The sequence below is a fragment of the Mustela nigripes genome, chromosome 1 (genome assembly GCF_022355385.1).
Source record: "Mustela nigripes isolate SB6536 chromosome 1, MUSNIG.SB6536, whole genome shotgun sequence".
Lineage (NCBI taxonomy): Eukaryota > Metazoa > Chordata > Mammalia > Carnivora > Mustelidae > Mustela > Mustela nigripes.
In genome coordinates, this window is record NC_081557.1 from 63116380 (window position 1) to 63132482 (window position 16103).

Sequence of the window (16103 nt, forward strand, 5' to 3'; positions counted from 1 at the left end):
ACTCTCTACATGGGGATTTGTTTTCTTCTATTCTGTAATTTATTTCTTCAGTAAATATTTATTATCTATTATGTTCTAGGAACTTGATATTCCAAAGTGAACAAAACAGGCAAGGAAAGAAAAAAACCAATTTAGCTTATATTCCAACTAGAGATATTGACAATATGCAAATAATGAGTAAAAATAAATTAATACATAAATAACATAATAGAATAAAAGTTAAATATGAAATGGAGAAAATAAGAGGTAGAAGAGGGTAAGGAGGGACAACTGGTAATATTAAACAGGTTGCCCAGGCTAGACCTTTGAGCAAGGACTTGGAGGAAGGAAGGATAATAGTATGTGTGTCTGGGATAGAGCAATCCAGTACAGAACAGCTAGGGCAATGACTCTAGGATAAGAGCCTTCTAAATGTTTTATCAGAAATAAAGGACAAATGTGTTAGAGGGAAGGGGAGGTGAAGTGAAGGGAAGGTACTTCAGAGACATAACAAAGGACCAGATTATACAAAACATAAATTTGTAAGGACTTTGACTTTGTTTTTCTGTTCCTTTGTTTTTGTTTTTTATTTTTTATTATGTTAAGTTAGCCACCATATAGGACATCGTTAGTTTTTGATGAAGTGTTCAATGATTCATTAGTTGACTTTGAATGAGATAGGATTAAAAGGATTATCCACAATGACCAGGTGGGATTTATCCCGGGGATGCAAGGGTGGTTCAACATTTGCAAATCAATCACTATGAGAGAACAAATGTAAGAGAAGAGAGAAGAAACACAGGGTCCTCTCAGTTGATGCAGAAAGAGCTTTTGACAAGATACAGCATCTGTTCCTGATTAAAATGCTTCAAAGTATAGGGATAGAGGGAATATTCCTCAACTTCATAAAATCTGTGTATGAAAAACCCACAGCAAGTATCATCCTCAATGGGGAAAACCCAACAGCCTTCCTTTTGAGATCAGGAACACGATTAGGATGTCCACCCTCACCATTCTTATTCAACATAGTACTAGAACTTCTAGTAACAGTAATCAGATAACAAAAAGAAATAAAAGGTATTCAAACTGGCAAAGAAGTGGTCAAACTTTTTTCTCAGATGACATGATACTTTATATGGAAAACCCAAAAGACTCCATCTCCAAACTACTAGAACTCATATAGCAATTCGGTAATATGGCAGGATATAAAATTAAAGCAGAGAAATCAGTTGCTTTCTTATACACTAACAATGAAAATATAAAAAAGGGAAGTTAGAGATCCGATTCCATTTACTATAGCACCAAGAACCATTAGATAGCTGGGAATAAACCCAGCTAAAGAGGTAAAGGATCTGTACTCAAGGAACTACAAAACACTCATGAAAGAAATTGAAGAAGACACAAAAAGATGGAAAAGCATTCCATGCTCATGGATTGGAAGAATAAACTTTGTTAAAATGTCTATACTGCCTAGAGCAATCTATACTTTCAATGCCATCCTGATAAAAATTCCATCGGCATTTTTCAAAGAGCTGGTGGAAACAATCCTAAAATTTGTATGGAACCAGAAGAGACCCCGAATTGCTAAGGAAATGTTAAAAAATAAAAACAAAACTGGGGGCATCATTTTGCCTGATTTCAAGCTTTACTACATAGCTGTGATCACCAAGACAGAATGGTATTGGCACAAAAACAGACACATATACCAGTGGAACAGAGTAGAGAGCCCAGATATGGACCTGCAACTCTATGGTCAACTGATCTTTGACACAGCAGGAAAAGATACACAGTGGAAAAAAGATAGTCTCTTCGATAAATGGTGCTGGGGAAACTGGACAGCTATATGTAGAAGAATGAAACTTTACCATTCTCTTATACTATACACAAAAATGAACGAGATAGAAAACCATCATAGGTTCTCAGACAATAGAGTAAAATTATCTGGCTTACTTTCCAAAAATATATCTCTGCCTGAGGTGTTAAGAAGTGGCTGGGTATGGTGCATAAACAATGAATTTTGGAACACTGAAGAAAAATAATATTAAATTAAATTAAAAAAAAAAGGAAAAAAAGAAAAAAAAAGAAGTGGCTATAGGTAGGGGGCAAGGGTAGAATCAGAAGACTACTTAGGAGGTTATTTCAGTAGTAAAGGTAATTAATGATGATTACCAGGATAAGGGATCTTACAGTGGAGGTAGTGAGCAGTGGTAGAATTCTGTTTGAAGAGTCAGTGGGATTTTCTGATTGACTGATTAAAGGATATGAGAGGAATCAAAAGATGATTCCAGGGTCCCTGGGTGGCTCAGTTGGCTAAGCAACTGCCTTTGGCTCAGGTCATGATCCCAGAGTCCTGGGATCGAGTCCCACATCAGGCTCCCAGCTCCATGGGAAGTATGTTTCTCCCTCTGACCTCCCCTCTCATGTTCTCCCACTCTGTCTCTCTCTCTCAAATAAATGAATAAAATCTTAAAAAAAAAAAAAGAAAAAAAGAAAAGAAAAGGTGATTCTAAAGTTATTGTCTTGTGAAAGAATGGATTTGCCATCAATAGAATGCTACTGATAGAGCAGCCTTGGGGATCAGGAAGGTAAAGACCTGGTTTGCATCTCTGGAACTGTAGAATTTGAGCTATCTCTTAGACATTCAAATAGATAAATATTAGACAGCTGAATATTCAAGTTTGGAGATTAGATGAGAAATCTGAGCTATATATTTAAACTCGGAAATTTCTTCAGTGTGTAACTGAGAACAATAACATGAGACTGAGTAAGATCACCAATGAAGCAAATGTCGATAAAAAAGACTTAGCCTTGGGGCACTTCAAAACTTTATCTTTAACTTAATTTCAAACACATAACTGGATATAATTGTAAATATACTGAGGGCAATAGATGCTAAATCCCTTTGGGAGGAAGATTAAAAAAATCTTTTTTCCCCTTGTGATTGAGAAAAATAGCAGAAGTGGATAATGATGCCCTTGATGGAACCAGAAAACTCTTGATTACAGAGAGTGGTTTAAAAAAAAGGGTGGGGGAGGCTGGGTGGCTCGGTCAGTTGAGCATGTGACTCTTGATTTCCTCTCAGATCTTAGTCTCAGGGTCGTGAGTTCAAGCCCCAAATACCTTTCAGTATTGTTATAGATCATGGAGTTTCTAGATCACTGTTAACCTGAATAATTCGTTCATTTAGAATCAGAAGGCCTAAGAAGATCATCTGAGTGACCTTAAAAGAAATGTTCAACAGATACAAATTCACTGCCTATTCTGTGCCATTCACTGGGCTAGACAGATAGTGACTTAAAGGATCTTACTGTCAAACGTGGAAGACACTAAATAGAGTTTTGAACTTTTTCCGGATTTTCTCATTCATTCATCTTTAATCAATCAATCTCTATATTCATTTCTCATCACTATATATTTTTTAAAAATTTTATTAACATTAGAATGATTATATAATTGAACTGTTAACAGATACTAAACTCCTTGTACACTATTTCATCTCTAATACTTTGAATTAGTTACTACTATTATTACCTTCATTTTATGTAAGAAGTTGAAGCTCAGACAAGGAAATTTGTTTACGTAAAGTCTCACAATGAATCAGCTGCAGAGTATAGATTTGAACATGGATATGTCTGAGTCCAATGCCTTTTGATTTAAACCACTATGCTACTGCAAGATAATAAAGATGAATTGTTACAGACACAGCCAAAATTCTCATCTGCATTTTTTAAACTACATTTGTCATAAATTTACCTTCCTCAGATTCTATTGGTGTTTATGTATCAAATTTAAGGAAAATCTAGAAAATGCTTAGTGACCTGGGAATTCCATTGTTAAACAAAGTAGTCTCTTACACCTGGTCACCATTACGATGTTTGATCTTTAGAAAAGGATAGTCCCCAGCACCAGGATGGCTCAGTTGGTTAAACATCTGCCTTTGAATCAGGTCATAAACCTAAGGCCCTGGGATGGAGCTACCCTCAGGAGGGACCCTGCTCTCCCTCTGACCCTCCCCCTGCTCATGAGTGTGCTCTCTCTCAAAGAAAGAAAGAAAGAAAGAAAGAAAAGAAAGAAAGAAAAGGTAGTTCCCATAATTCAAGCTTTGTTAGAAGGGTGAATGTGCAATAGTGCTTCCCTTGCCCCTGAATAGCTTTCTGATATTAGAAAAAATATTTTCAGACACATACATTCTTCGATAGGACATGTAACATTCCTCAGGGTCTTTTTTTTCCACTTAAAAATTCCTCTCCCTTTTACCTGGTTAACTTCTAATTTCACATTCATTGATTCCATTTCCTTCCAGAAGGTACCACCAAACTGCCAAGACCTGGTTAATTTTCTCTTCTCAATGCTCCTATAGTATTCCCTACTTACTCTCATCCCAACACTTTCTTTCCTCCTTTGTTCCTTTCCTTTGTTTATTCATTCATTATCTTATTTCCTCTTTTCTCTTGTATTCTTTCAGTGGACAAACATATTAAATCAATTTCTACTATATGTGGGGCATACTTAATATATTACATTGAAATTGCCTTTTTATTAGTATGTTTGTCTGCCCAGGCCCTGAGATATTTGAGGGTAGGATCTGTGTCTCCATGATCACTGATTGTCTGGTGCTCAGTGCTATGTTTGCACCTGGTTAGAATTATTCACACATGACTACTATCTTCTGTACCACCAGTGAACCTGGCATATGGTACATTTGTAACATATATCATAGGTAATACTTTCAATGCAATCATTTCTTTAAGTCAGCCCTCTTCTGTTATGGACAGTTGAGTCTTATAAATGAAAGTCAGGTACCTTCCATTTACATCTCTATCAATAGAACTTTGCACAGTTGACAACAGTGTAGCAACCTGATGAACTTTTGTTGAATGAATGATAGAATACCAGATGGTATAACATATATTCTTATTCAAATTTCTACCTAACCTAGAAGCCAAGAAATTAGAGGTCACCATTTTTGAAAACCTGCTGTGTTTAATATTAACAGAAACTATTTATTATAATAATAATGACAAAAATAAACTGATTTCTCAACTAAACTCATAACAGATCTCTAAAGAATCAGAAGCAAATAATATTTAATACATGGCAAAGATCTTTTACCCCTTTCCTCAGCCAAACTGAATTGGAATAAACAGGAAGTATATTTTAAGCACATTTGAAATGAAAATATCACAGCAACTTGGAATAATTAACATGTGACCAGCTTGAAACCTGAATTTTTTTCTTTTCTATAATTTCTGGATAATATGGGATTCCAAAATGTGATGGTGGAGAAAGGAAGGCAGTGAAGCATAAAACAGTGAAATCACAGTACTTAGGCTTGATTTTCTATTAGTTTTGTCAGTTAGTCACTAGTTCGAACAATTTACAGAATCTTCCTGGGTCTTAATTAACTCAGTTATAAAATGGTAATATCTATCTCAAGGGATTCAAAAGGATAATGCTTAAGATAGTTAAAATTTTTGGTAATGAAAATCAGTCTTCCTTCTATATTTTTTTAAATGTACTTATTTATTACAGGACAAAAAAAAAAAAAAAAAAGGCCCAAGAAAAGTGGGACAAACTGAGGAACACAAATGAAGTAATTATTTGTAAGAAGAGAGTAAAACTGAAATGCAGGGAGTTATAAAACCTGAGTGGTTAGTCCCCTTGGAGCTCATCCTCCAATCCCTCCCAGGTTCCCACCAACTCCCTTTTGTTTGACTCTCCTCTCTTTTTCTTCCTAAATGAAGATACAAAGGTTCCAATCTCCAAAGCAATTAGGTAACTGGGGGAACCAAAGAAACTTCCTAGAGAATGTTCCTATTGACATTAAAATGTTGATATGCCCTGCCTTCTTTCTATTTTACAGCTCTGCTTTGAAAATAAATAAGATACATTTCCTCATAATTGAAAAGCAGGAAATCATTCTAACTTCCTGTCATAAAGCTTCTCATTGAGTTACTTTCTGGAAAGTCATTTTGTTTTTGCTTCTTCCTTTCAGTCAGGTTTGTTTGAAGGTTGCCAGACTTGGCAAATCCACCTGAAAGTGTTTCCCATGGCTTTGGCTTTCAACAGAGGAGCCAAAGATCTGCTACTTTCAGCCCATCCCAAATTCTTTGACAGAAACAAATGAAAGATTCTTTCTAGGCAGTTTTTATATTTATCTGGTGGGGAATGGTGTGCAATGAAAAAGTTGTCTTGGCAGGAGCTTTTAAGGAATTCTCTGAATACTGAACCCCAATTGTTGCTTTCCACTATTTTTTTCCTCCTTCCTTGCTCAAACCACATTAGACTGCAGTTGCATTCTCCTGTCAGGGAAACAATTACCTTCTCCTTTTGATTTTAATTCCTAACCAGATCTCTTCCTTGCTCTTTTTTCCCCCACCACAACATCATAGTCTAAACCGCAAATAGCTTCACATTGTAATCTGCAAAATTTCATTACAGTGGTTTTTCTCTTATCCTCCTTTTAAAATCCCCATTTTAATCTTTATTTTTAAATTGTATCTTTCAGTATTCAATATTTAAATAGCTCAAGTAGTCTGAAGTATTTTCAGTTCTAAACTTTGTAAACACACATGGAATTATAGAACAAACATAAAAAATCCAGGTTTGTTAAATGGCAATATTTTGTCATACTTATCTCATATCACACACACACAGCTTACAGACAAAATTAAAACCTCTTCTGTAACTCCCATCTGACTCCCTCCCTTCTCTCTCTGCAGATGAAGCCACTGTTCCAAAATCATGTTTTAAAAAAATATTCACTCTTTACATCGCAACTATTTGAATAATATTTATAGAGTAAATGATTGCATTAACTTCCTTCAGTTTTTTGGACATTCCTGGAGGTGATAATTGCCTTGTTCCAAACTATTCTTTCCACTAGCACGTAAACATCATAAGGGTAGAGAATTTTATGTTTTAGTCATGGAAATATTTTCAGCCCTTAGAACACTGCCTGGGGCAGAAGAAGTGCTAGGTATATATTTGTTGAACAAATGACTAAATGATTCAATAATGATTTTCAGTTTCCCTTAGAATAAACTTCAAATTATTTACCATGGCTCACAAAGCCCTCCAAGCATTGGCCTCTGCCTCACTTGCCCCGCTCATTCCCTCCACCCCATAGTCTCTGTTCCTTTTAAATTCTTGTATTCTATGCCCCAAACTCTTCTCTCTCATTTTAGTTTAGTCAACTTTCCACCTTTTCTTGTATGACCAATGTTCACGGAAGGGGCAAACTTAAAACTCATCTAAGTTGCTTCCACTGATAAGGGCCCTATGCCCTTGGGTATTCTCTGGTGTTAACAATGAGCATTTCACTATTCTCCATCAATATTTAGATGATCATCTCTTTGAGGGCAGGGATTCCATCTATCCTATTCCCTGCTAACACAGACATCGGAAGAGTGTTAGACAAAGAATAAAAACTTGCTGTCTCCGTGAGAATAAGTAGGATTAAGGCCATTGTGTTCTGCTCTCCCTCATCCTCCATTTCTAAATCTTTTTTTTTCTTCTTCTTCCTGTTTTTTGTGTCAGATTCTCTTTCTCACTTTTCCTCATCCTGGTTCCTGCCAATTTATGATAGCTATTAAGAATATAACTAGCTTTGGGGTGCCTAGGTGGCTCAGTGTGTTAAGCCTCTGCCTTTGGCTCAGGTCATGATCTCAGGGTCCTAGGATCAAGTCTCACATTGGGCTCTGTGGAGAGCCTGCTTCCCCTTCTTTCTCTGCCTGCCTCTCCGTCTACTTGTGATCTCTCTCTGGCAAATAAAATAAGTAAATAAATAAAATCTTAAAAAAAAAGAAAATGGCTAGCTTAAAATTTATTTTAATGACCTAATTAGTAGAAATACATTCTCATAACATAATCCAATATTATATACATATATGTTTATACACACCTATGTGTGTGTGTTTATGAAAAAGTCACCCATAATCCCAGCAAACACCTTTTCCTACCAATGAGTCATCTTCATTTCAGCCATCTATCATATGAATAGACACAAATATACAGATATATGGATAAATATGTCAACAGTTATTAATGTCAGTTTATTGCCACTTTTAGTTGTTTTTCTGAACAATTATTCAATTGTTAGTTGGCTCATATCTCTTGACCATGCTACCATTCTTATAGAATTGGCATGCAGGATTAAATAAATTAACATTTGTAAGATTCCAAACAGTTCTTGAAATGTAGAAAGCATCATGTATGTGGTAGTTGCTCTCTATTATCACAATGAGGGCACTGACCCAGAGGTGACCTGAGCTGTCATGTTATGGGGCTGCAGTAGAGTAACTACAAGCCAAGTGGGTGGAAGGAAGACTTAAAATATACCCCAGGCATCTCTGTGGTGGCTTTGGAAGAGCTGAAGTCATCAGAGCAGTTTTCTGGCTAGAGAGCAGCCCCAAGGGATCTGCTACTTTGATTCAGAGTCAGTGAGACAGAGTCGCAAACACCTATAGGCTACTTGGAAAAATGCCGTAGATCTCAATTAAAGGTTAAACTTCACATGATATCAATGCAGAAACCTTTCCAAGTTTGGCAGTTATTGCTCCCACCTTCTCTTCCCTTACTCCCACATACACATGCACTCACATCTATGCATGCAGCGGGAGGAAAAGCCTCTCATTCTGCTTGAAAACCTCTACTGGCCCTACACTGATTACAGGATAAAGTCCAAACTCTTTAGTTAAAGCCTGTTGTCACTGGATGGCCCTAATATGTACTTTCATCTTCATTTGTTACACTCCCCACAATCCTCCTGCTGGTTGACATACATTGACTGAGTTTCTCCCCTGTGCTAGGCATCATGTCAGATGCTGGGAATGCAAATATGATTGAGATTCACATCTTGGACAACTAATGATTCAGTAGGAGAGGAAGATAAAGATAAAGGCCATTAAAATCCAGTTTGAATACTGACCTAAAGAGGGAAGAAGAATTTGCTTTAGAAATACAGTATAGGGGACTTCTCAGTCTAAGTACATCAACAAAGATTTCAGAGAGAAGGTTACATTTGAATGGCGTAAGAAAGGATTGAGTCAGAGTTACTCAAGTAAAGAGGAGTAAGTGCCTTCCAAGAGGAGAAGATAACACAGGGATGGACATAGAGGAATAAAATGGTATTGTGTATAGATAACGTATTATAAACAGTCCTTGATGCTAGGAGGTAAAATGAGAGTTGCCAAGTGGTAGTGACTGGAACTAGAAAGGTTATAGGAGGGTGGAGATGAGAGGGAATTTTGTATGCCATGTTGAAAACCTTAGAATGTATCCAGTAGAGATACGGAAACTGCTAAGTCTTGAACAATGAAGTAAAAGGACAATTCTGTATTTTGGATACATTATCCAGCAGCAACATGAAAAGTAGACTTTTGTAGAGTTTTGTGGCATACATTTGGGAATAGGGAAGTACACTGGGAAATTACTGCAATGCTCAGATGTGAAATGATGAGAACCTGGTCAAGGGAAGAGTTGTACAAATGGAGAGGAGGGGAGGGAATAAGAATATTTAGAAATTCAAATAGCCAGACTTGACAAGTGAGTGGATATGGGTGGCCAAGCATAAAGAAGAGTCTAAGATGGTGCACTTCATTTTGGTTAGGGCACCCAAGAGAATGGTGGTGCCATTTAAAGCCTTAATGTTGCACACACCTTCCAATATGAACCTCTCCACTTTTTAAAAAAAAGTGAGTTGAAGATTATGCCTCAAGATTATACCTTTTTTTTTTTTTTTTAAAATCTCCCCACTGAGCAGAGAGCCTGATGCAGGGCTTGATCCCAGGACCCTGGGACCATGACCTGAGCCATCCAGGTGCCCCAAGATCTCATCATCAAGATCTCTCTTCCTCCAATTCTCCATGTTAAGTATGCCTTCCTTCATATTTTCATAGTACTTTGTTCCTTCCTCATCTACCTGCAGCACAAGTATACTGTGTTGTTACTGTTTATATGCTTTCCCCCACTAGATTTTAAGTTTCTTGGAAGCTTTGACTATATTTTGTTTTTCCAGCTCCTATTACATTTTCTGGCTCAAACTAAGGAGCTTGTTAAATTAATTAATCCATACCTGAAAATCTCAAAGACATGTCAAACTGATCTAAGACAAACCAAACTATTGATCTTTATCAAAGAATGCATTTATTTCTTCAGTCTTCAAGGCAGAAAATTTGGTACCTTTACATAATATCTACTGTAGCCAGTTCACTCGTATGTTCTGTTGATTCTACTTCAAAAGCATATCTCCAACCTTCCAATGTGCTATTTAGTCCAGGACACCAAGAACCCCTGCCTGCAGTAGCCACCCAACCTGTATCCCTTTCTCCCACATTCCATCCCTCTCCAAATTATTCTCTTGGACAGCTACCAGAATTATATTTTTGAAAATATACATCCAATCATGTTTTTTTTTTTTTTTTCCTATTACACTCCCTGCAATGGTTTCTCATTACACTTCATACCAAACACTCAAATCCTAAACATGTTCTAGAAGGTTATATATGATCTAGTTCCTGCTTCCTTTCTGATTTTCCCATTTGGTTACTCATACACAGACTATGCTTCTCTCTCAGTCAGAAATGCCCTTCTCACCATGCTTAGCTAGCTATTTCTATTTCTCACTTAGGCCTCAACTAATTTTCACTTCTTCAAAGAAGAACTGCAAATTTAAATGATTTCTTCCCTAATGCCTTTATTTTTAAAATTCTTGTTCCTTTATTTAATATTAAACACAGTTTGTGTGTGTGTGTGTATGCTGTAACTCATCCATTCAACTAAGTCTATTGAAGGCTTGTGTTCAGTGCTGAGTTGGCTCTGGGAATACCAGGATGTATGACTATCAGAAAGCTCATGGTCTGGTGATGAAAACAGGACTCAAGTACTATTAAAAGGCACTCGGATGTTTTATTTATTTATTTTTTAAAGGAGGTCTTCCATATAAATACCAGTCACTGAAGCAAAGTCATTAATGTGAACTTATCTTGAAAGGTCCAGGATCACAGGATTTGTAGAACCAGGCTTTTGGAATTGCTAATATGACTACCCCGGTTAATCTCTCACCCTGTGAGGGATGGAGTTTAACACTGATTTTTATAGTCTCCCAGCCTCTAGGAGATCTACGTTAATTGTAAAACCACTACATGACCTGACATCCCACTTGATGGGTCCCCTGCCTGGAGTGTTTTTTCTCTTATTTTTCTTGAAAACCAAATTATATAGGTCCTTTCCTCATAGTCCATGTCCACAAATCTTCCCTTTTATTGTAATTGTAATAATATTTTTACCTTTTTGCCTCCCTTATTAACTTCTTTTTAAAAAAGATTTACTTATTTATTTGGGGGGGCAGATTCTCCACTGAGCATGGAACCCAATGTAGGGTTCAGTCCAAGGAACCTAAGATCATGAGCCAAAATCAAGTCAGCTGCTTAAATGACTGAGCCACCCAGGCACCCCCTTTTTAACTTCTTTAAGATAGATGTTGCATCTTTATTTCTTTATATTTATTTTAATGGTAGGCAAATAGGCATGTAACATATGCATTTAACAAATGTTTATGGAATAAATTGGAAGAAAAGGTGAAGGGTATTATATTCTGTTTTGTACTGTAAAAATTAGAAATAGCTATGAAATATAATCTTGATAACACAATGACGTATCCCTTTACATGTTCGGGAGAAAAAAAGAACCCAAACCAAAACAACACAAAAGCCAAACAGACAAGACAAACAATAATAGCAAAAACAAACAAACAAACAAAAAACCAAGCAGAGATGAGTTTTACCTTGTGCTAACATTATTCAAAAACTCATTAGTTAGAGCTTCCTGGTTTGGACTAAGGAAAAGTATGAAGAGTATCAAAGTTTTAGACCAACTTCCACCCAACTACATGCTACATTTTTGCTCTTGGATATGTCATGACATATTTTAGTCTTTACCTGGCTAACAGCTCTCCCACTCCACTTCAAATGATGGTTAACTGGGGCCCTGCTTAGGATCTTCTGGGAATATCTGGAGAATGGGGTGGAAAAGTCCAGTAGAAAACCTAGGAATTCTGATCTACTTTGGGGGTGAAGGTGGGAATATTGACCAATCTCTTCCTGAGATGTTTTTATGATTAGCCCAAGCTTGGGAAGGCTTCTGTCCCTAAGGGAATTCTTCGTCACATGAACAAGACAACCAAGATGAGAAATACTTGGAGTTGTGACCCCATCCACCCACGTCTTTGTCCTTTTGCAGTTGATTTTGAGGTATGTACCCAAGCTGACATTGTGATACATATACCTGTAAGGTCATCAGTGGGCCACGACCCCAGCTGGCACGCCTTGCAGGTGTACTCATCAAAGACATACTCATTTTCTTTACAGGGTGTACAGGTCCAACAACAGCTGACTTCCCCCTTCCGGATCACCTAAGGTAAATATTTAAAATTTTGATTATTTTTTTGTATAGAGAAAAATCCAGCAATCTGTTATTCAAATATGCTGCTTTGCAAAACAGAAATGGCTTTCACATAAATTATTTCAAATGGTATCAGATAGACAGGATAAGTATTAATATTCTCATTTTATAATCACAGAAACGGAAGCTGAGTTTAAGTAATCAGTCCGCATCATAAAATTAGTTGGTGATAGGGTCTGGAATTAAATTAAATGCAAGTCATTGGATACTTAGCTTTAGATATCTATATTTAATTAAGTGCCTGTGTTTATGCTCATATATAAATACAGTCATTTACATATTTATGTGTGTTACTGAATTTTCCCCAGAGTCTGTGTCCATCTTTACCCGAAATTAAGAAATTTTACTCTATGAATTTACCTTGACTTCCCTCCAGTAGTTGAATAATTGTTAGCAAAAAACATCATATACCTGCTACAGTTCAGAAATCTACCCATATTGATTAAAAAATAATTAAGAATTTCTACTGAATTAAGAGGTAGAACATGATTTTTTTTTCCCTGGAGTTTGTCTCTTGGTCTGTTTCTACTCAAAATCTGGGTCAGTAACTCACAGCTCATTCTTTCCTACTCTAATAGCTTTGATTTGCTTGGGATGACAGTGGATAAGTTCTTTGAGGCTATTATATACCCTTCATCCATTAGGTTTTTTTAAGGCAATGGGAAATAATTGAAATAATTTAGCTGTTGAAGGAGTCCCAGATGTTATTTTTTAGAAATGGATGTCTTTTGTTTTTTTCCACCACTGGTGCATGCATAGCCTCTGTGGAGTAGAGACAGCATTCATTAAACATTCCTATAAATAATTAAAACTGTGATTAATCACCAGCAATAACCAGACACAGCGATGATTATACCGTAGATTCCTTGTCCTCCATGCTGACTCTATTACTGACAGTAACCATGTCTGGATACTGATAGCCAGAAACCGTTGGAATCTGGCACCTCTTTCTTTTTTTTTTTTTTTTTTCAGAATTAAATTTTATTTCACATTGGTAGAAATGGCACCTCTTTCTTTATATTTTCTATCCCTTTTGTTGGCTCTTGACACTGCAAGCACACAAGGAGAGAATGATGATGAAAGGGTCTGAATCGTCCTTTCTTTAAAATAACCAGCTAAGTGAGGCAGAATCACTAATTAGACCTGCTTAATCTATCTAAGTATTCTTCACAATACTACTCCTTTGACTGTTTTCTGCATGCTGCATGCAGTTATCTCATTAAAACATTACAGGGGCTCTGTTTAAGGTGGCTGGTTTTATTTTGTTCTTTTTTTTTTTTAAGGGAGAAAACTGAGGTATAGAGAGCTTACAATGAACAGGTGATGTTTGGAAGCATGGGATCATGTACTGCATACCTGAAACTAAATAACATTGTACGTATAACTACCTGGAATTAAAATAAAACTTAAAAACAATATAGACAGGGTTCATGATATTTTGAAAGATGTAGTAGAGAGTCCTGGCCTTGAGAATCAAGAGGTGCTATGGTTCTAGTCTTTCTTGTAGCCACTAAATAAATAGTTGTGCAGCTTTGAACAGTCCCCCAGCTGATCCCAAGACCAATGCTTTTAAAATAATACCTATCTGTATAGGCTTTCCTGAGGATTAAATAAAATAGCACAGTGATTTGTAAACTGTAGGACACTCTAAAAATGTTAGCTGTTTTATTTGTAATATGCATATAAATATATACATAGAGAAATAAATTTGATTTTAAGGTAATTTCAACCACACTTGGTAAAACTACTATTGGACAATTACTAGCTTTGTAATGCAAACAAGAATTTGAAATATTGAAGAATTCTCTTTCTTAGCAAGACAGGGCATAGAAAAGCGGTTGCACTTTTCTTTCTAAAAAATATGCTCACTTCCATGCTTTAGTTTGCACTGGTGTGTAAATTTCAGGATTTTTTTTCAGGTTCTTTTTTTTTTAAAACCAAAATAATTTCATTTCCTTTTCCAAGTAATTCCAATATTACAGTTTTTTTTAAAATTCTGGTGACAGCTCTGTATGTCTGTTTCTGATCATTCAGAATTGATTTTTTTTCACTTGATATATATATACTGTTTCACACTGATTTTGAGTATAAGAGGTAGTGATAATTCTGTTACATAGTGATTCCCATTCTTTTTGAAGACTGTGGAAGTAGTGATGCTTCCTTTATGAATAACCATATGTAACACATTTGAACCTTTGCCAGACCAAGTATACTTCCATCAACACTAAGTTAACAAATATGAACAATAGCATGAGATGTTGACATCTTTAATGAATTTGCTCAATGACACCCTTAAACCATATTAAGAAAATGTTGTCAATTGTATATTTAGTGAAAAATGATATATGGTTAGGAAAATAAAATTTGGGATTAAAAAGACTAAATAAGCATCATGGATTAACTAGTATTAAAAATATGATACTAGGGAGTCAAATTCTTCCATCATGTAAGTTATTCCCCATAGAACGGGGTAGAAAAGTATATATTAAAATATCTCCCAAATCAGCCCTTTAGCATTTTGAAGTTATATGTTCAAGCTGTCTTGCTGTGAAAAGTCAAAACAAATAATGTCCTGGTGATAATTTACATAGGCTTATCTTTCCGCAGGAGGAAATGGAAATTACAAACAATCAATATTCTGAGTGAGTCGAAAAAGAATTTCACATACAAAGTGTAATTGCAAGATGACTGGGCAAGATGCAGACCGTCACTGAATATTAAGGGTAGGCAAACTTTTTCTGCAAGAGACCAGATAGTAAATACTTTTGGCTTTGTGGGCCAGATAGTCTCTATTGGAATTCAACTCTTTAACTCTATTCATTATAACATGAATGCAGGCATAGACAATAGATAAAGAAATGAGCATGGTGTACTTCAATAAAACTTTATTTTTAAAAAGATTTATTTCTTTATTTGAGAGAGACACAGAGAGAGAACATGGGCACATGAGTTGAGGGAAAGACAAAGGGAGAGAGAGAATCTCAAGCAGACTCCCCACTGAGCACGGCGTCCAATGTGGGCTTGATGCCAGGACCCCTGAGATCAGACCTGAGCTGAAATCAAGAGTCAGACACTTAACCAACTGAGCCACTCAGGCGCCCCTCAACAAAACTTAATTATATAACCAGGCAGCAGACTGAATTTGGCACATGAATTGTGGTTCACTAACACTTGTTTTGTACCATAACAAAACATACAGAAATTTTTAGCTATTCTATAAGCTACTGTGCCATTTAGCAGATACTAATAAATTTATATTTATCTTTATTTATCTTCTCTTTCTTCTTTCTGGTTTTATGCTTATCAAATCTTCAGAACCACCTCTTAAAGATCTTACAATCAATACTGAATTACTTCAGTTTCATTTGTAATCATTGATGAATGAACACCTCCAAACAGGGTAAACCCAAGATTGACTGAAAAGAATAAGTCCAACTTCTCTAGGTGTATACACTGCCTGAAATGTTGTACTGTAATATTTCAATAAGTATTTGATAAGTAAATAATTGTGGTATCATTTTTCTTCCCCTAGGTATTATACCCAAATAACTAAACTTCTTTCTATTTTTATTATATCTTCATTCTTTCTTTTCTGACTTTTTATTTCCTGTAACTGTGGCCAGAACTTACTCAGTCTAAAAGTAACTTTTCAATGCCCTCAA

General features: G+C 36.0%; 1 protein-coding gene across 1 annotated transcript in view; it reads right to left on the minus strand.

The window, feature by feature from the left end:
* GRM5 (glutamate metabotropic receptor 5) overlaps positions 1 to 16103 on the minus strand; it is a 517692-nt gene that overhangs the window by 64319 nt on the left and 437270 nt on the right. Inside the window, exon 7 of the mRNA XM_059391625.1 lies at positions 12265 to 12391. Coding sequence (XP_059247608.1) covers positions 12265 to 12391 — 127 coding nt within the window. The remainder of the gene's footprint in view (positions 1 to 12264; positions 12392 to 16103) is intronic.